Genomic DNA, 21,664 nt, shown 5'->3' with positions numbered 1-21,664 from the left:
TATAAAGAAAATTTATTGGAACAGAGACATACCCATTTATTTCAATATATCTTGAGCACTACAATGGCCTGGCTGAACAGCTGCAACAGAGACCACCAGGCATAAAAAGCATAAATATATTTACTATCTGAATGGTTTTAGGGAAAAATGGACCAATATTTGATCTAAGGCATTGCTATTCAACATGTGACACACAGATTTGCAGGTTCACTACAATCTAGAAGCTTGCTAAAAATGCAAACTTTTAAGGCCTACTTCATTCCTATTGCATCAGAATCTCCTGGGGGCAGTGGCCAGAGAGTGACTGTTACACTTATCAAAGTCCTTTCTAGTGTTCTAATGCACCTAAGAGTCCCCTGGGAACCCTATATGCAGATGCTGATCCAACATCAGCAGGGGAAAGACCTGAGAGTCTGTCTTACAAACAAGTGCCCAGGTGAAGCCAATGCTGCTGGACGATACTTGTGGTAGCCCTGCTCTAAAACTGCTGCAACATATGCAGTTTCACAAATGACTGAAAGCTCTCCACTTAAAAATTAGTGAGTTACTGAAGGACATACACCTGGTACTGGTAAAGAACTGAGAACATATTAGAACGTATTAGCATACTGTGTTCACTAATAAGGGATTCCCTTACAAATCTGGCCTCCACTTGTCAGGGATACAAAATACAAAACTTCTACTGATATATGCATATGAAGACAGCTGAAACTCCTGCATCAAAAAGAACACTGTTATGTTATGAGTGTGTCTGAGTTGTCATGTGATACTAGCTACTTTCTTATCAATTATAAATTAGAATTAGTTTACTTTTTATCACTATTTACTTTGTTTCAAGTTGTTTAGCTATCTCTATGAAAATGATTCACATCTACAGCAGTAATATTTTTCACCTAAAATTTTCATATAACTAAACATGCATGAATTATGCTTGTCTCTACTGATAAAGTAGGGCTTTCCTTGTAGGTCAATTGGTAAAGAATTTGCCTGCAATGCAGGAGACCCGGGTTTGAGTCCTGGGTCAGGAAGATTCCCTGGAGAAGGAAATGGCAACTCACTCCAGTATTTTTGCCTGGAGAATCCCAAGGACAGAGGAGCCTGGCGGGCCACATTCCAATTGCGGTTGCAAGAGTCGGACACTACTTAGTTACTACTGATAAAGTAAGATGTTTTTATAAACTATTCTTTGTCATCAAATTTGCTTTTTCAGTAATATTTCCTTGTTATTACTGGATTGTTTTCCAGTAGTAATAAAAACTGTATGAGAAAGAGCCTTTTACTCTGCCTCAGTGAGTTATGGTAATAAATATTTCTTGAAATTTCAGTTCAGGAAATTTCTTTCATATCAAGTGAGACAGTATATGATCTCTCTCTCTTTCATACGTATTAATGGTGAAAGTGAGTATTTGGGGTGTTTCAGTAATTTAAATATCAACACTTAAGATGTAATCTTTTGATTACATCCTGAAAAAGATACGTGATGTAAGATTAGGATAAGCCTCAGAAACTGAGGATATAAACAATATTTAGAATGATTTGAGATGGCACAGAGAAGAACAGAAGAGTTTTAGCAAAACTGGAAATATTCTTTAAGTATAATGGGAACACTACACCTGTTCCAGACAACCTTGTCAAAAGCATGCTTTTCATTAGTATTTTGACTCCACATGAAATAAACATCTTGAATCTGATTTTGTAAAACAACTTTGCTTTAAAGTAAAATATAGAGAAATATAGACAAACAATACCATTTCCCTTTCCTTAATAAAGATATGAGTGTGAGAATAATCAGTGTTCCCACATTTACTTTCATGATACAGACTTGACACCTGCATAATCTGGAATAAAATGTCACCATAACTAATCGTATTCTTCTTCTTAACCTCTACCAAAAACCTAAAATATTACTTTTTAAAATGAAAGCTATACATGTATCCATATGATAACACACAACAATCAAATTCTAGTACAATGTTGCATTGACTCCTCTTTAAATAATGGCTTTCAACCTCTAACATTACCTGGAATGCTACCAAACTCATTGAAACACAAAAAAATTATTTTGTAATGTAGCAATATATATAGAAAGCAGAAGAGTATTCAAAGTAAGATAAAGAGAAGGTCTGTTATCACATCAGTTATCAGGACATGAATAAATGTGTAATGCTCTTATTAGAAAGAAGATCTAATTTGGCGTTAACTGTACAAGTACAATTTAAATAGCTTTTTTTTTTTAACATTAGAAAAGTCACATTCTCATTAGCTCTTGGGGAAAAAAGGAAACATTATATAAAAGACACAATACTATGACATTTAGCACATATAAAATATTGTTCCAATACTCGCATTAAGTGAGCAGGGTTTTCAAATTTTAGTCAATATTTATGGATTATATGTATATTTCAAATAGAAAAAAATTAACATTTCTTAGCTGGGCAAAAATTCATATATTTTCTAAAATATATACATTACACATACTAGGGTTTCCCTGGTGGCTCAGACGGTAAAGAATCTGCCTGCGATTTGGGAGACCTTTGTTTGATCCCTGGGTTGGGAAGATGCCCTGGAAGAGGGCATGACAACTCACTTCAGTATTCTTGCCTGGAGAATCCCCATGCACAGAGGAGCCTGGTGAGCTACAGTCCATGGGGTTGCAAAGAGTCGGACACAACTGAGCGACTAGGCACAGAGCATACACAATACTATGTGTACAGGTATGCAAAAGCTTTTCTGCTACACTTCATACAGGCTTGAGAAAAAACAAAAAAAGACAGAGAAATTGGAAAACATAAACTAAATGAAAAGGGAGCAATAAATATGAAATAGAAAAAGTGAAACAAGTTAATAAAAGTAAAAGATCATCACACAGTCCAGTTGTTTTTAAACATGGCTGCTCACTAGAAACACACCTGGAGCTTTGAAGAACAGCAATACCTGAGCATTTGCTTTTTTCAAAAACTTTCAAGACAATTCTGTCATGCACCTGGATTTTAAAAAGTGATTACAAGTTTTTTTTTTTTATTAAATGGTAGTTTTAGAGATGTAGAATTCTATTATTTTCTGTTGACCAAATAGAGAATTTCCTTTAGTATTTATCATAAAGCTGGTTTGGTGGTGCTGAATTCTTTGAACTTTTGCTTGTCTGGAAAGCTTTTGATTTCGCCACCAAATCTGAACAACTGGGTAGAATATTCTTGGTTATAGGTTCTTCCCTTTCATCACTTTAAATATATCATGCCATTCCCTTCTGGCTTATTGAGTTTCTGTTGAGAAATCAGTTGATAACCTTATGGGAGTTCCCCTGTATGTTACTGGTTGCTTTTCCCTTGTTGCTTTTAATGTTTTATCTTTGTCTTTAATTTTCATCATTTTGATTACTATGTGTTTGAGTGTGTTCCTCCTTGGGTTTATTTGATCCATTAGTTTGACTTAGTATAAACAGAATGCTAGATTTCTAATTTATATTTACTCAAAACTGATAATAGTTCCATGTATTCTGGCACCTAGTATTACTGCTAAATATCTAGAAAATTTATTATTTTAGTGACAAAAAAAATTTTGAAAGAGGCTTGAAACTTCTAATCCAATTTTGAGAATATTAAGAAATACTATGTTGTAAAAAAAAAAAAAAAAGGAGGTTAACAAGTGATACAGTATTATTAACTAAAGTACAGATTTTGTTCAAATTTCACAAAATTTAATGCTAGTATTATCTGTTTTAATATCTTATTCAAGATTCCACATTGTATTTAATTGTATTGAGCAGTTTCAATCACATGCAACAAATTCTGGTTAATTCTCTTCATTTTCATTCGAGTACAAATATTTCCTATTTTTCCCTATTATAGCTTCTTAGGTACACCCATCATTAAAAAGTGGACAGTTAATTTCCAAATACATGGGATTTTTTAAAAAGCATCTTTAACATGAATTTCTCATTTTGACACTAATTTCTTATTTAACTGTTTTCTTCTCTGCAATCATCCTCTGTTTTTTTTTTCAAGCTAACTTTATTGAGGTTTTCAATGACTCAAAGATCTCTCTTGGTAAATGTCACACTGCACTTGAAAATATGTGGGTTATTTTCAAATATCTTTTGATACTGATTTCTAACATAATTCCACAGTGATAAACAAACAGCCTTTGTATGATTTCAATACCTTTAGACCAAGAAATTTTTGCACTTTGCCTTATGTCCCTGGATATGTTTTAGTGTCTCCTAGTTTATAGTCTATGGGAACTTGAAAAGAATTTGTATCCTACTGTTGTGTGAAAATTTTATGAATCTTAATTATGTTGAAGTGGTTCACAGTGCTTTTCAGGTCTACTATATCCTTCTATGTCTGTGTATATTCACTCTGTTAATTTCTGAGAATTGATACTGAAACCAACTAAACACATTAATTTATTTACTTAAAAAATAATATATAGTGGAACTCTATGTAACCTTGTTCTGTATTTTCCAAGTTGCCTATAAATATGTTATCATACTTTTATAATTTAAAAAAAATAAAAATTAAAAGAACTTAACATTTCTTTATTAAATATATATGATATAAAAAAGTTACAGTAACTAAATGAAAGTTAAGTAAAAAGACAGAAGGTAATTGACTGATGGCATGCAAAATATATCAAGTAATAAAGTAATGAAAACTAGGTGTGGCTAATTAAAGATTCTTTTACATGCTTTTCATTCCAAGTAGGAACTACCCTTTTCCTTTGAATCCAGGCAGGTTGTGTGACTTATCTGACCAACAGAATATGACAGAAGCAACAAACTACCAGCTTCCCAATCCAGGCCTTCAGAAACCAAAAGTTTCTCTTCCTGTCTCTTAGAATTCCTCTTAAACCCAGCTCTGAGAAACACGAGCCATGGGGAAGCCTGTACAAGTGACCTGACTAACAAGCTTGGCTGAAAAACAGCATAAGCTGCCAGCCATGTGAGTGATCTATCAAGCCTTTAGAAGATATATTAATTTTTTCAGATATTAGAGAACATAGAATGAATGGAGAAAAAAATGGCTGGAAGAGAAAGGGGAAAAAATAAAGAAGTAAAGCAGGGAGGGAAGGAGAGGAGAGAGAAATACAGAGTAAGAAAAGGGGAATATTCTCTTCTAGATGTTTCAATCAATTTTAAAAAAATTTTTAAATTAAAATACACTGTATGTGATCATTTTTATGGTTGAACACATTTTCAAGGGTAAACACAGTTACCTATAAAATGCTATGTTTCTTAGTTTAAAATAAGAATTAAAACCATGAAGAATTTGAATATATATACACCATTTTATTTCAGTGTTTTAAAAGTTCCTAAGAATATTATATTTTCTTTATATTTCTCAGTCAAAAATGTGCCAAATATAAGTTTAGGAATAAATCATGCAGTACAAAATAATCTGGATTAAAACCTCATAGGAGCATTGTGAAAAATAAAAAATAGTCATGTATAAGAGAGCAACTTATAAGCCATTAAATGATGCAAAAGTATAAATATTTATTGTGCGTCTAGAAAATCCTCTACTTGCTACCCTCAGTTTTGATTGCTTAAGTAAGTATAAATACGGATGTAAACATTAATATTTATGTAAAACAGGAATAACATGATATATGCCATATACTATTCAGGGCTCAACTCTAGTGTCAATTCCTTTATTAACCCTCCCTTAAACAATCTAGCCACTAAAAAAAAAAAAAAACCCTTAAGAAAATAAAAAATACAGTCTTCATGAGAATAGGCATAAGTGGTTGAAACATTAGAATTAATCTCTTCAGCTTGCCACTACTGACATTTCCAGTAAGTGACCATAAGTACTAATCTAAAATACCATGAGAGGTACCTCTTAACATAGCACTGTAATCTTAGGTCTAGAGATTTATCAAAAACATGATTATTCCTGACAGACTTTTCCCAATCTACTTAATTGCTTGGACAAAGAAGCCTAGCAGGCTACAGTCCATGGGTTCGCAGGAGTGGGACACGACTTAGTGACTAAACTACCACCATCCCTTAATCACTTACTCAAATTCTAGGAAAATCAAAGGAAAAATTACAGCTTCCAGGAAGAGATAACTTACAAAACAGTTACGTGATTGCAAAGATATATCTATAAAAGACTAAGCAGAATTTCCCCACATTCCTACCATTATCTCAAAACATTAATGACTTCTTTTATCACATTTTCTATCTTTTAGTCTTCTTCCAGGGCTTTTAAAACTGCTGTGGCTTGAAAAGTATTGTCCCCTCAAAATGAAAATGCCTTGAACGCCTATGGTAGGAGGTGGGACCTTTTGGAGGTACTTAGCCCCGAAGTATGGAATCAGCACCTTATAAAAGACCTCACAGAGCTGCCTAGCAGTTCCAGCAGGTGCAGATACAATAACAGGTCTTTAACCCAAAGACGGCCCTCACCTGACCAAGCTGGCACCTTATCTCAGACTTCCAGCCTCCAGAACTATGAGAAATGAATTTCTATTGTTTATAAGTCACCCAGTATCTGGTATTTTGTTATTGCTGCCAAAATGGACAAATCTAAGCCAAAATCTTAACATGTTATAAATGTGTATGAATATGGTAACAAGATAGCTTGCTTTCCTTTATTCCCACATATCAATGAAAAGCAGTAAGTTGAAAAACTCACCACAGCTTTTAACGTAAGTGTCCATAACTTCAGCACTGATTCCATTTGGCCCATTCTCACTTGGTGCATATTTTCTAAAAAAGTTCTGAAAAGATGTTTATATGTTTACAAATTCACTCCTTTAAACAAATTAGGCATTTCAAAATTGCAAATAATGACAAATAGGTGTCTGGTATAAAACTTTATAAAATGCAGAATTGGGGAAGCATATTCCTCAGGAATCAGTCATATTACTATGCTTATAGTCTGAGCCTAAGAAATAAACAAATAAATAAAAGTGTGCTACTTCTATACCACAGGGGAAAACATTAAATTAATGTACTGCTGTATCTCATACTTAATGTACCAGCTTGTTTCACATTTCTCCTGAAAGTAAACATGAGGGGCTTTCTGTGAATCATACGTTCTCCTAAAAGTGAACGTGAATTTTTAAAATGACCTTTAAAGCATAGCCACTGAAATACTGCTACCATTAACAAGCTCAATAAAATTACATTCCAATATTCAAAATAGTTATAATGCAATGCTAAGAATTTTCAAATTAAGAGGAAATTGACAGAAGATAAACATGAGATACAGACTGAACCAAAGAACTGCAAGGGCACAATAAATACACTAGAGTGTCCAAACAATCTGGAAACACTGGGGAAAACTGTATACTTTCTTTTCCCCAGATTATCAACTAGCCTATTCTTTTACATCTAGATGTTAAAGAAAAATAGACACAGTATAGTATCTGCAAATTACATCTAGATGTTAAAGAAAAATAGACACAGTATAGTATCTGCAAATATAACTAACACACTATTAAAAAATACATTTATCCAATGTTTTAAGCTTTTGGAACATTCTGTAAGTGAAAAAGAATGTATATCTAGAAAATATAAAGAACTTCTATAAGCCAATAAGAAAAAAACCAAAAAATCCAAGAGAAAAATGGGCAAAATATATGAACAAGCACTTCACAGAAGAAATAAATGGCCTATACACATATTTCACTCAATGTTTTTGGTGATCAGGGAAATGCAAACTAAATAATAATAGATACCAAAATTTAGAAGCTCGACAATACCAAAATTAAGCAAAGATGAGTAGCAAAGAAAAACAGCTGTTTTAAAAAATAATTACTTTGGTAAACAATTTTTAACTATCTACTAAAGCTGAAGATGAGATAAGCTACAACTTGGCAAAATTATTTACACAGATCACACATGGAACTACGAATCAGGACACAAACTGTCCTTGTCTTTATTTTACAAAATCATAATTGCACAGAACAACATAATAATTGACAACTTTATTAGACAATTACTTCAGTTAGAACCTGTGTTAAAGCTCTGTATACATTTCACCTCATCTTCAGAAGAATTCTATAGCTAAGTACTCTTATTAGCCCAATTTTACAGATACAAAAACAGACTTAAAGGGTATGTCAGGAGGTCCCCAAGCCCCCTGACACATTTGATCTGTTAGATGGGGTCACAAACTCAACTCACAGCTATACCACTAGTAAGGTGTATTACAGTAGAAGTAAACGCAACAGGATCAACATGGAGAAGACACACAGGCAAAGCCTGTGAATTACATGTGAATCCTCCTTGCTCTCTTCAGTGAAAGGATACACTGAGCTTATTTCCTGGGGTCTGCCATACAGGCACCCTCTACAGTCTGTTTAGTCCAGCAACTATCAAAATTCTAGAAGGAAGGCAGGCGCTTTCCTATAAATCATATTATTTGTACAAAGAGTCTATGTATGTGAACCACCCTTATGAGTTCCTACTGAAAGCCAGATACCAGCGAAAGGTTAACCTGTTACTCAAAGGTTACTCAAAATATAGATAGAAAGCCACAGAGCCAAACTTCAAACTCTGGCAGTTTGCTGTTTTGTGTCTGAACTTTTAAGTAACTGAGCACGATTGCACCTTGAACCAAACAACAAAATCAACCTCTTGTTTTGTTAAGAAATCAGAGTAAAGTCTTTCTGCAAGTTTAAATTCCACAATGAATTACTAGGACACTCTAAACTGAGAAACACAAAAATATACTATAGTAAATATCCTTTATCAAGCCCTTCACTGTATGATTTTTCATCTCAGGCATATCAATTTTTTCTGTATGAATTACATATCTTTTTCATAGAAAAAAAGAAAAATTACATTCAAAAGATAACAAAAGTAAACTATTAACATGCAGTAAAAATTTTGCAATAAATACTAATTCACTATTTTAAAATATAAAAACAATTCCAAAGCTATATATGGCTTAGTACAACTTGCCTTTTCTTATCTTAAAGGACAGTGATGATTTGGGGGTGGGGTGGGGAAAAGAGTCTTAAAAAACATAATTATGTAAAACATGTATGACAAGAATATCACTGTAGCCTTGTTCTGAATAACAATGAAAACTGGAAATAATCAGAACATTCACTGATGGCTACATAAATCATAATATTTCCATACTTTGCAATATAATGTAACCATAAACGTCAGAAAATTTATATTCTGTTTGCCGATTAATTCCTGATCTCCTATTATATGCCAGGCAAGGTTTAAGGAACTGAACATCTACCTTGGAAACATTTCCAACTGTTAGCATTGTCTACTTCTCTGGGAAAAAAAAAAAAACAACTTGAGGGAAGAAAAGTGAGAAAAAGAGAGTTTCATTTCTAACTCTATGTACTTTTTATAGAGACTGAAACTTTTCTAACAAGACATATTCATGAAATTCATAAATCATTAAAATAGATACTGTACCTGAATGCTTCCTTCTGTATCAAGAACTTCAGCAACAGGAACTGACTGGATAAATTGCATGAAGCCTACACAGAAACAGATACATTGTATTAAGCACAGCTTTTGGTTAAGCCATTGAAAGGACTTGCTGAAACTGAAGCTCAAACACTTTGGCCATCTGATGTGAAGAGCCCACTCAGTTGGAAAAGACCTTGATGCTGGGAAACACTGAAGGCAGGAGAAGGAGGCAGCAGAGATGATATGGTTAGATAGCATCACTGACTCAATAGACATGAATTTGAGCAAACTCTGAGACAGTGGAGAACAGAGGAGCCTGGTATGCTGCAGTCTATGGGATCGCAGAGTCAGACATGACTGAGTGACAAAACAACAATATTGGTTAAGCAATATAGATTCTGTTAAGAATAGTCTTCATTTGCAAATGTATACAATACAAACTTAATAGCTTAAAGCGGTCTATAAACATTGTATTTAGTATATATTGGCATTTACATCATAGAAACTACATGGAAACATTTTTTAAAAATTAAGCTGAAAATATGTATGTTTCTCTAGGCCAATTTCTATTATTATATACAGGAACACAAAGTAATAAGGTTCAGTTCAGTTTTCACTCAGTCATGTCCAACTGTTTGCAACCCCATGGACTGCAGCACGCCAGGCGTCCCTGTCCCTCACCAACTGCCACAGCTTGCTTAAACTCATGTCCATTGAGTCGGTATGCCATCCAACCATCTTGCCCTCTGTCATCCCCTTCTTCTCCTGCCTTCAATCTTTCCCAGCATCAGGGTCTTTTCCAGTGAGTCAGTTCTTTGCATCAGGTGGCCAAAGTACTGGCGTTTCAGCTTCAGCATCAGTCCTTCCAATGAATATTCAGGACTGCTTTCCTTTAGGATGGACTGGTTTGATATCCTTGCAGTCCAGGGGACTCTGAGGCGTCTTCTCCGACACCACATTTCAAAAGCATCAATTCTTTGGTGCTTAGCTTTCTTTATAGTCCAACTCTCACGTACATAAATGACTACTGGAAAAACTATTGCTTTGACTAGATGGACCTCTGTCAGCAAAGTAACGTTTGCTTTTTAATATGCTGTCTAGGTTGGTCATAGTTTTTCTGCCAAGAAGCAAGCGTCTTAATTTCATGGCTGCAGTTACCATCTGCAGTGATTTTGGAGCCCAAAAAAATACAGTCTCTCACCGCTTCCATTGTTTCCCCATCTATTTGCCATGAAGTGATGGGACTGGATCCCATGATCTTTGTTTGTTGAATGTTTGTTTGTTTCATTTTCCTCTTTCACTTTAATCAAAAGGCTCTTTAGTTCCTCTTCACTTTCTGCCATAAGGGTGGTATCATCTGCATATTTGAGGTTATTGATATTTCTCCCTGCAATCTTGATTCCAGCTTGTGCTTCATCCAGCCCAGCATTTCCCATGATGTACTGTGCATGTAAGTAAACAGGATGACAAAATACACCTTTGACACACTCCTTTCCCAATTTGGAACCAGTCCATTGTTCCATGTCTGGTTCTGACTGCTGCTTTTTGACCTGTATACAGATTTCTCAAGAGGCAGGTAAGATGGTCTCATATTCCCATCTCTTTAAGAATTTTCCAGTTTGTTGTGATCCACATTGTCAAAGGCTCTGGCATAGTCAATAAAGCAGAAATAGATATTTTTCTGGAACTCTCCTGCCTTTTCTATGATCCAACGGATTTTGGCAATTTGATCTTTGGTTCCTCTGCCTTTTTTAAACCCAGCCTGAACATCAGGAAGATCTCAGTTCATATACTATTGAAGCCTCACTTGGAGAATTTTGAGCATTACTTTGCTAGCATGTGAGATGAGTGCAATATTTTGTGGTAGTCTGAACATTCTTTGGCATTGCTTTTCTTTGGGATTGGAATGAAAACTGACCTTTTCCAGTCCTGTGACCACTGCTGAGTTTTCCAAATTTGCTGGCATACTGAGTGCAGCACTTTCACAGCATCATCTTTCAGGACTTGAAATAGCTCAACTCGAATTCCATCACCTCTAACAGCTTTGTTTGCAGTGATGCTTCCTAAGGCCCACTTGACTTCGCATTCCAGGATGTCTGGCTTTAGGTGAGTGATTACACCAAAGTGGTTATCTGGGTCATTAAGATCTTTTTTGTGTAGTTCTTCTGTGTATTCTTGCCATCTCTTCTTAATATATTTTGCTTCTGTTAGGTCCATACCATTTCTGTCATTTATTGTGCCCATCTTTGCATGAAATGTTCCCTTGGTATCTCTAATTTTCCTGAAGAGATCTCTAGTCCTTCCCATTCTATTGTTTTCCTCTATTTCTTTGCACTGATCACTGAGGAAGACTTTCTTACCTTTCCTGGCTATTCTTTGGAACTCTGCATTCAGATGGGTATATCTTTCCTTTCTCCTTTGCCTTTCACTTCTTTTCTTTTCTCAGCTATTTGTAAGGCCTCCTCAGACAACCATTTTGCCTTTTTGCATTTGTTTTTCTTGGGGATGGTCTTGATCACTGCTTCATGGACAATGTCACAAACCTGTGTCCATAGTTCTTCAGGCACTGTGTTTATCAGATCCGCAACAGGGTAAGGCTTCTTAAATTTGGCATAAAAATTTCTTTCTGAAGTTTTATAATATGTCAATTAAAATTCTAAATGTAAAATCACTTTAATAATCTGAAATTATGGCATTTCAGAATATCAATCACCTAACTCGAAAATTACAGTATATTCATTGGCTTTCTTTGTGTAATACTCTATCTTCTGCCATTCCCTGGAAATGATATGAGGGCGAAGTATAAATCCCCTACCTCGACTACCAAAAAGAAGGGGAGGAGGACAGTATACAGGAGAATAAGGAGAAAAAGTAAGTCTGGTAAGTCCAGGGACAACAAAAGAAGTATAAAACTACAAATCTGTGAAAAAAAAAATCAAAGTTGAACGACTGAAGTATTTCAGAATCATACACAACTCTGGTTCCAGCTTGTGCTTCATCCAGCCCAGCATTTCCCATGATGTACTGTGCATGTAAGTTAAGTAAACAGGATGACAAAATATAGCCTTGACACACTCCTTTCCCAATTTGGAACCAGTCCAAATTGGTTTTGGTAAGCCTTACATTATAACTGGACTTCCCCTGTGGCTCAGTGGTAAAGAATCTGTCTGCCAATGCAAGAGACACAAATTCAATCCCTGGGCCAGGAAGATCCTCTGGTGAAGAAAATGGCAAACCTCTCCAGTAGTCTTATCTGGGAAATCCCATGGACAGAGGAGCCAGCAGGCTACAGTCCGTGGGGTTCCAAAGAGTTGGACATGACTAAGCAACTAAACAATGACACATTATAATTATCTGCATGCAAATTAGGAGACTGTGCATTACTTTAGAGTAAGAAACATCTCATCTATTCCCATATGGTAAATACTGAACAGTCTGCATCAATGCACTTAACATATATTTGTAGTTTTTCTACTAGGTAGCAAAAATTTTGCAGATAAGCAAAAACAGAGCTTTGACGTACTTTCAAAGATCTCACAAGTCTGCAAGTTTTATTGGCATAAAACTATGAATGAAAGGACACTATGAAAAGGAATAGTAAAAGGAGACCTATATTACAATAGGGATCAGAGGATCTCTGACATCTGAACTGTGTTTTGAAGGATAATAAAGATGCATAAATAAGGCAGAAAGAATATTAAAGATAACAATAATATACGGCTAAAAAGAGCACGGTACATTTGCGAAAATGGAAGGTGGCTGGTGCGGCTAAAGTCTAAGAAGCAAGGAGAGTGGAAAAAAGAGGTGTTACAGAGAGATGTGGAGGTATGTTATACCACACAAGAACTTGTAAACTAAGCTAAGGCTTTTGTCTTATTTGGACAAAGTGCCGAAGAATTGACAAATAAGGAGCAAGTGAAAGCTAAGTAAATCAATTTATGTAGGATAGTAACAGAACATATAAGGAATTAAACCACTGGAAAGATTTGGGAGTAACAAGAAGGGCAGAAAGCCTAAAATAAAACAGGTACTTGTTTCTCCAAGGTACCTAAACTAAGGGTAAGAAGCTCTAAGAGTAAAAAGATTAAAAAATTTACAATACACATTAGGCAAGCATCTGAGGGAATTTTCTGTCAACTTCCAGGGGTTACTCAATCTCAGAAAGATTTAGACATATATATTTAAAAAAAAAATCAATGAATAAAAGCAACATCATCTGATGAGCGGTTTGCATAAGCAGGGTACAATAGAAAGCCTCTCTAGGTTTTAGTAACTCTCAATAATGATTATATGCAGAGTACATCATGCGAAATGCCAAGCTGGATGAATCACAAGCTGGAATCAAGATTGCTAGAAGAAATATCAACAGCCTCAGATATGCAGATGATACAACTGTAAAGGCAGAAAGTGAGGAGGAACTAAAAAGCCTCTTGATTAGGGTTAAAGAGAGTGAAAAAAGTGACTTGAAACTCAACACTCAAATAACTAAGATCATGGCATCCAGTCCTATCACATCATGGTAAACAGAAGGGGAAAAAGTTGAAGCAGTGACAGTTTTTATTTTCTTGGGCTCCAAAATCACTGCAGATGGTGACTGCACCCATGAAATTAAAAGTTGTTTGCTGTTTGGAAGGAAATTTATGACAAATCTTGACAGCATAATAAAAAGCAGAGACATCAAAGACAAAGGTCTATATACACAAAATTGTGGTTTTTCCAGTAGTCATGTACGGATGTGAGCTGGACCACAAAGAAGGCTGAGTGTCGAAGAATTGATGCTTTCAAACTGTGGTGTTGGAGAAGATTCTTGAGAATCCCTTGGGCTGTAGAGAGATCAAACCAGCCAATCCTAATGGTAATCAACCCTGAATATTCATTGGGAGGACTGATGCTGAAACTCTAATACTTCGGCTACTTCATGTGAAGCGCCAGCTCACTGGAAAAGACACTGACGCTAGGAAAAAACTGAAAGCAAAAGGAGAAGGGTGCTGCAGATGATGAGATGGTTGGACAGCATCACAGACTCAATAGACACAAATCTGAGCCAACTCCAGGACATGGTGGAGGACTGAGGAGCCTGGTATGTTGCAGTGAATGAGGTTGCAAAGAGTTGAACATGACTTAGCAACTGCACAGTAACAAAAACAATAATGATTCCAGATACAGATCGCCACGGAAGAAAACTACTGTGGTTTGGAAATAGTTTTGAATCCAAAGAAATATATTATAAAGGTTCTCCTTTTTCTCCCAAATACGCTGTTTAACGATTTCAAGAGGTATAAAAAGAAAGGAAGGGAGGGAAGGTAGACAGGCAGCCAAGAAGGCCGACTGGCCTTCAGTGTTACAAACGAGTTCAATCCCTAACATTCTTAACAAGTTCCCATTTAAAAAGGAAAAATTATACTCATTGGACACTGAGATAAATAATTATGTTAAAAAATAAACTTACCATGCTTTGTACTAGTTGCTAATACTTTGTAGGGCGTCAACTTCAAATCCAGGTTTTCTTTTCGTAGCAGCTTGAGATCAAAAGTCACATTAAACAAATGAAAAGAATGTTATGAAATAGTTTTGCAGTAAGTATTATAGCAGTTTGATACATCTCTTTATCTTTTTCTAAATCACTGTCAGTTTTCACTGACAGAGGGTTCCTAAGGATTTATGCAGGCCTTACTGGTCATGAAGTATTTTAGAACTCCAAATAAGGAAATGAAGACAAATATGTTTCTTTAAAATCCATGGACAGAAACAGGATTTAAGAAAGAAGATTTAATTGACTAAGAAGAAGAAAATTACTAAATCCAACACTGAAAGAACTGTGAAAACGTTTTTATAAAAAGGAACACATGCAGTTTCATTTTATACTCATCTTAAGAGCCATCTGTAGTAATACAATAACAACTACATTTGTTCAAGATCAAGTGGAGATTGTTTAGCTCTCTAGGACTGTACCTGAATGTTATATAATTATGGGTACACATAATTCTGTATCCATGCATACCATATCGACTAAACAATTGATTTCTGAAATGAAAACAAATTCCCTACCAACATAAGGTTATGCTCACCTTGTCCATGAGTGAAATGATTTGGAGAATAAGTTGATCTTGGCGTAAATCATCCCCATGCTTAAATATAACTGGATATTTGCCTCCGTCTTCAGTCTTAAAGAATAACTGTGCAGGCATAAGAGCACTCTGGAAATAAAAATATTATTTTCAAATTATATAAGATGGAAATGTGGAGAAACCTGTAATAATCTAAAGAAAAGAAATGAATCTAACAAAGAAAATAATAACATTAATTTCTAAAGACCATGAGAAATAATAGCATAAAAAGTATCAAACAGAGGGATGAACAGATGTGTGACAAAAAAAGTACAGTAAAATGTTACTAACAGAATAGAAGTAGTGAGTATATAGTTGTTTCCTGTGAAAGCCTTTCAACTCTGCTGTATGTTTGAAAACTTCACTGTAAAATGTTAGGGGAAAGGCATCAAAAATCCTTCAAAGAACATAAGTTTAGAAACTACAACCTCTAGTGAATTAAAACTTCAAATATTTGTAGTATCCTTTGATCACCTCAGGGTAAATATATTTTATCCCTGTACCCTACTCACAAACGCTCAAGAAAACAACTGGAAGCAAAATTCCTAAAGATAAATGATAAGCAAGATGTTCTTTGTTGTAACTTCCCTATTCCGATTTGGATCTGATTTTGAAATTTAGAGTACATCTGAAATCTAGTGTAAATATATGACAATCTAAGGATAACTAGGCACTAATCCCAGTGCCTTAAGGGGCTCACTCCCCAGGGAGTGAGGGAGTGTTCTTAAGCTAGGGTCTAACAAAATATTATTTAAAAATACTGGAAACTAAGTCCATAATCTTTTCAGCTCTAAGGAGTTCATAGAAGGGCAACAAGAATTCACGGATTCTGCTACAACTCTGTGTAGACATTACGGTATATGTATAAGCATTTATTTTTTTGGGCTCCAAAATCACTGCAGATGGTGATTGCAGCCATGAAATTAAAAGACACTTACTCCTTGGAAGGAAAGTTATGACCAACCTAGACAGCATATTAAAAAGCAGAGACATTACTTTGCCAACAAAGGTCCATATAGTCAAGGCTATGGTTTTTCCAGTGGTCATGTTTGAATGTGAGAATTGGACTGTGAAGACAGCTGAGCGTCGAAGAATTGATGCTTTTGAACTGTGGTGTTGGAGAAGACTCTTGAGAGTCCCTTGAACTGCAAGGAGATCTAACCAGTCCATCCTAAAGGAGATCAGTCCTGGATGTTCATTGGAGGGACTGATGTTGAAGTTGAAACTCCAATCCTTTGGCCACCTCATGCGAAGATGTGACTCATTGGAAAAGACCCTGATGCTCGGAGGGATTGGGGGCAGGAGGAGAAGGGGACGACAGAGGATGAGATGGCTGGACAGTGTCACCGACTCAATGGACATGAGTTTGAGTAAACTCCAGGAGTTGGTGACGGACAGGGAGGCCTGGTGTGCTGCAATTCATGGGGTTGCAAAGAGTTGGCCACGACTGAGTGACTGAACTGAACTAAACTGAACAAGCATTATGGGTGACTTTCTAAAATATCCAATCCATCACTTTCACTGGACTCTTAAACTCATGACCCCCAAATGGTTAGGAATTATAATCCTAGAGTTATGCAGTAAATGCCCTAGAACCATTAGTCCTAAACTCCAATTCAGAATTTTCAAGAATGTCCACTTATTTAATAAAGGTTAGAAGAAAAAATTCAGAATTGAACATTAGGATCAAAATGATATCACATGATATCTTACTGACCATCTGTACTTTGTATATATGACATAATTATAAAACTATTTAAGGAAAAAAATGGATCCAGAATCTACTTAACAATGGCGGCAGATTCTCACACCATACTCTTACAACTCCAGCTCTATGTCTTAAATATTCTTTTTCATCCTGTTTGCTAAAAAATGATAAAACACTGTTCTTGGTTAGTCCTAAGGGAATGAGAGCATTAGAAGCAGATCTTATTTGGGAGTTCTAACATAAACTAAGAAATACTTGCATTCACTCTCCTTTAAGCAGCATTTTTTAAATGGCAGGTTTATAACTCAGTGAGTCTTAAAACCAACTAAACAGGTTGCAAATAACATTTAAAAACTGATGTAATAGAATAATTTTTAGAAGAATAGACACTATCAGTCCATAACATGCAGTAAGGTTAAAGCACTGCTTTTTGAAACATATTGTAGTTGTGCATGCTGAGCTGCCACAGGCTGCCTTTCAAAACACACCCTTTAAAAAAATCTGAACTATTTCTTATTGTAATCATATCCTTTATAAAATATATCCAAAGGAGAGATCTATGAGCCCTGTTTTACCCAGTAGAAAGTAATATTCCAATGCAACTTCCCCCTCTTCCAACCCTAGAATCAGATGACCTACAATATCATGTCTCAATGAAGCTTCACAAGGAATGATCTCAGCCCTTTGGTCTCCTTAGAGAAGGCAGCTGCCTCCAATCCTTTCTAACCATCCAAGTGGTGGCCAGCCAAAAGAAAGCCAGACACATGCTGTTACAGACTAAAGAGAATAAACCACTTAAAAAGATGAGAAAATATTTAAGTCATAGGAACAGATACCAAATTGAAAAATTTTATAAAAGGGTAACTGGAATTCTTATCTAACCACAGGAACTTATAAAGTAGAGCTTAAGTTTGCATTTCAATTTTTTTTTTAAGCTTACATGAGAAAAGACAGGTGTGGCTCTGATTAATAAATAGTTCAAAGAATTAAATATTAAAAAATCTAGTGACATAAAAATACTTCATACATTTCACATAAAAATGTCCACAAGTATTACAAAAAGATCTTAAAACAAAACAAAAAAAAAAGATCTTAAAACACACTGATAAATAAAAGGCATCTTTTTTCCCAAAGGTAGAGTCTCTGATCCAGCTTTAAAGAATCAGCTCCAGTCATAGATATCAAAGATCCACCATAATTACCTTAAACAATGTAGCTGTTTCTGGAATTATTCCTCTAATTTTCACCTGAGGTTCTAAAGGTAGTGGGATAAGTTCCACATCGGACAAGTTCATCTTTTCATTGTCTCCAAGCAATGCCTGTAGTCTCTCATTCTAGGGGAACAAGTTATAAAGTACTAATTAGGTTAAAATGTAAAAGTGGCTTCTAAAGCATATGGTAAGGACGTAAAAGACCGAGTCCATTAACTTTAAAATATTTGCAAAGCACCATAAAAAAGTCTATGTGAAGGAACATAACATAAAGGAGATAGTATGTGTGAGAGAAATAATCAGTACAGGATCTAACCACTCCTATTCCTGTAACAGGCACACTTCATTTAATTGCACTTCATTTGGTGCGCTTCACAGGTATTGCATTTTTTACAAATTGAAGGCCTATGGCAACCCTGCATCAGGCAAAACTATTGGTGCCAATTTTTCAATAGCACTTGCTCACTTTGTGTCTCTATGTCACATTTTGCTAATTTTTGCAATATTCCAAACTTTCTATTATTATACTTCTTAAGATGATCTGTGATCAGTGATCTTTGATGTTATTATTGCAATTGATTTGAGGCATCATAAACCAAGCCTATATAAAATGCAGAACCTAATCAATAAAATGTCACTAGTGTTTTGACTACCCCACTGACCAGCTGTCCTTCTTTCTTCTGCTATTCCCTGAGACACAACAATGTTGAAATTAGGCCAACTTACAACCCTACAATGGCCTCTATGTGTCTAAGTGAATGAAGAGGTGCATGCCTCTCACTTTAAATAAAAAGTTAGAGATAATTAAGCTAGTGAGGAATGCATGATGAAAGCCAAGACAGGCCAAAAGCTAGGCCTCTTATGCCAAAAAGACAGCCAAACTGTGAACACAAAGGAAAAATTCTTGAAGGAAATTACGGAACACAGAAATGATAAGAAAGCGAAACAAGCACATTGCTGATATGGAGATAGTTTTAGTGGTCCGGATAGAAGATCAAACCGGCCACAACATTCCCTTAGGCCAAAGCTTAATCCAGAGCAAGGCCCTAAGTCTCTTCAAGGCTGTGAAGGCTGAAAGAGGTGAGAAAACTGCAGAAGAAAAATTTGAAGCTAGCAGTGGTTGGCTCATGAGGTTTAAGGAAAGAAGTCATCTCCATAGCATGAAAGTGCATGAAGCAGCAAGTGGATGTAGAAGATGCAGCAAGGTTATCCAGAGAATCTGGCAAAAATAATTAACAAAAGTTGCTACTACACTAAACAACAGATTTTTCACTGCAGATGACATAGCCTTTTATTGGAAGAAGATGCCATCTAGGACTTTCATAGCTCAAAAGGAGAAGTCAGTGCCTGGCTTCAAGGCTTCAAAGGGCATACTAATGCTCTGGTTAGGGGCTGAAGTTGAAGCCAACACTTATCTACCATTCCAAAAATCCTAAGGCCCTTAAGAGTTATGCTAAATCAATTGCTTGCTCTTAAATGAAGAACAAAGCCTGCATGGTAACACATCTGTTTACAACATGGCTTCCTGAATATTTTAAGCCCACTGTTGAGATCTACTGGTTACCTAAGAGTTCTGGTGAAGATGTACAGTGAGATTAATGTTGTTAATCTGCCTGCAATGTGGGAGACCCAGGTTTGATCAGGAAGATCTGCTAGAGAAGGAAATGGCAACCCACTTCAGTGTTCTTGCCTGGAAAATCCCATGGACAGAGGAGACTGGCAAGCTACAATCCATGGGATCACAAAGAGTTGGATATGACTTAGTGACTAAATCACCACCTCTAAGCTAAAAACGAAAGCAGAGCCAGAAGGTTTACCTTTTTCTTACGATTTCCACTTTCACGCTGCACTGCCTTCATTAGGTGCACCAGCCGATCTACGAAAGTCTGTTGTGCAGCCAGCAGAGAACGCATAACTCGGACAGACTTATCACCCTGAAGGAATTCGAAGAAAAGAAAAGTTAATTCTATAAAGCATAATGATCAGGGTTTCTTCAATAGCCTGGGTGACCCTTATTTATTATTTAATAACTACAAACTTCAACACAAAGTAATACTGAAAAAAATAATTTCCTGATTCAGAGATAATGAGATGCCTGCTATCTTAAACACCACCAACTCTTCTACAGTTGAAAATTATTTGAATTGTCAGTGAATACTAATCTATCAAAAATTGCACGTTTTTTCTCACATGCAACTGTGTGACAAGACAGAATTTATTGACCCAAAGTGTATTCACTTACTGATTCAATAAATATCTGGACACTTATAATTTCTTCAAAAATGTTCTGGGCATATAGTAGAAACAATACTATCTTTAAGGAACAAATTAAATCCTTAAAAAAAAGTTCTCAAATAGCAATATGATATGCTAGCTTAGTAAAATAAAAGCCATAAAAACCAGTGCTATGAAATCTTATGTAATAATTCTCAGTTCATAAAATATTATAAAATAACATTTTCTCATTTAATTTCTCCAATTACACTGAAAGAAGCAGCTTGGCAATTATATACCCTTATTTAAAAGACTGAAATTTATTCTCAAAGACATCAAAATTTCCTCAGAGGATGACAAAAGCTATAAGTGACAGAACTGAGATTAGAAGAGAGGACCAAGTGCTTATTTTCCAATCAGTTTAGATATAGCGAATCTTGGGCTCTGAGAACTATACAAAAAAAGTTTAGTCTCAAAGAGTTCAATAAGATGTGATTTAAATTTTAAGAAAATTTAAATGGAACATGAAACAGCAGAGAAAGATGCTATGAAGCAAAATATTTCTATAGCAAATCAGGTAATGTTGTGACAATTTTTTTTCATTACCCAGGCACCCTCTGCTGGCTGAACTGAGACATTGCCTTAACAATCACAAGAACACCAGGTAAAAAAGGCTTACACATCTCTAGAAAATGTAAAAGCAAAAACAGAAGTTATGTAAAGTATCTGCAATATAACCACTGCCAGATTTATGTAAATGTACCTAGTTTTAAAAATAAAAATAGAAAACAGAGAGTGAAACAAAAGAGCAAAGATTTGGGGGGTTTTTTGTTTCAGCAACAGGTTTATTTCATTAACTTAGGGGTCAAGAAACTTTCTATAAAGGGCCAAGGATTAACTACTTTAGGTGTTGTTGACTACAGAATTTCCATTCTGGCTATTTACTCCTATTATAGTCAAAGTGGCCACAAACAATATGAAAGCAAATGAGCATAACTATGTCCCAATAAAATATTACTTATGAATGCTGATCTGT

The 21,664-nt window shown here is 35.5% G+C and overlaps 1 protein-coding gene across 2 annotated transcripts in view; it reads right to left on the bottom strand.

Moving 5' to 3' along the window:
* Positions 1-21,664, bottom strand: part of PIK3C3 (phosphatidylinositol 3-kinase catalytic subunit type 3) — a 159,929-nt gene that overhangs the window by 45,055 nt on the left and 93,210 nt on the right. For both annotated transcript variants that reach the window (XR_011482771.1, XM_070452922.1), the window contains exons 15-20: positions 20,232-20,348; positions 18,406-18,537; positions 15,457-15,585; positions 14,838-14,907; positions 9,392-9,456; positions 6,639-6,723 (exon numbers count right to left, since the gene is read on the bottom strand). Coding sequence is in view for 1 of the 2 variants with exons in the window: in XM_070452922.1 (XP_070309023.1) it covers positions 6,639-6,723; positions 9,392-9,456; positions 14,838-14,907; positions 15,457-15,585; positions 18,406-18,537; positions 20,232-20,348 (598 nt within the window). In the remaining variant the exon portion in view is untranslated. The remainder of the gene's footprint in view (positions 1-6,638; positions 6,724-9,391; positions 9,457-14,837; positions 14,908-15,456; positions 15,586-18,405; positions 18,538-20,231; positions 20,349-21,664) is intronic.

This window comes from Odocoileus virginianus, chromosome 22, assembly GCF_023699985.2.
Source record: "Odocoileus virginianus isolate 20LAN1187 ecotype Illinois chromosome 22, Ovbor_1.2, whole genome shotgun sequence".
Classification (NCBI taxonomy): domain Eukaryota; kingdom Metazoa; phylum Chordata; class Mammalia; order Artiodactyla; family Cervidae; genus Odocoileus; species Odocoileus virginianus.
The sequence above is the reverse complement of the archived record's forward strand: the minus strand, read 5'-3'. Positions and strand labels throughout refer to the sequence as shown.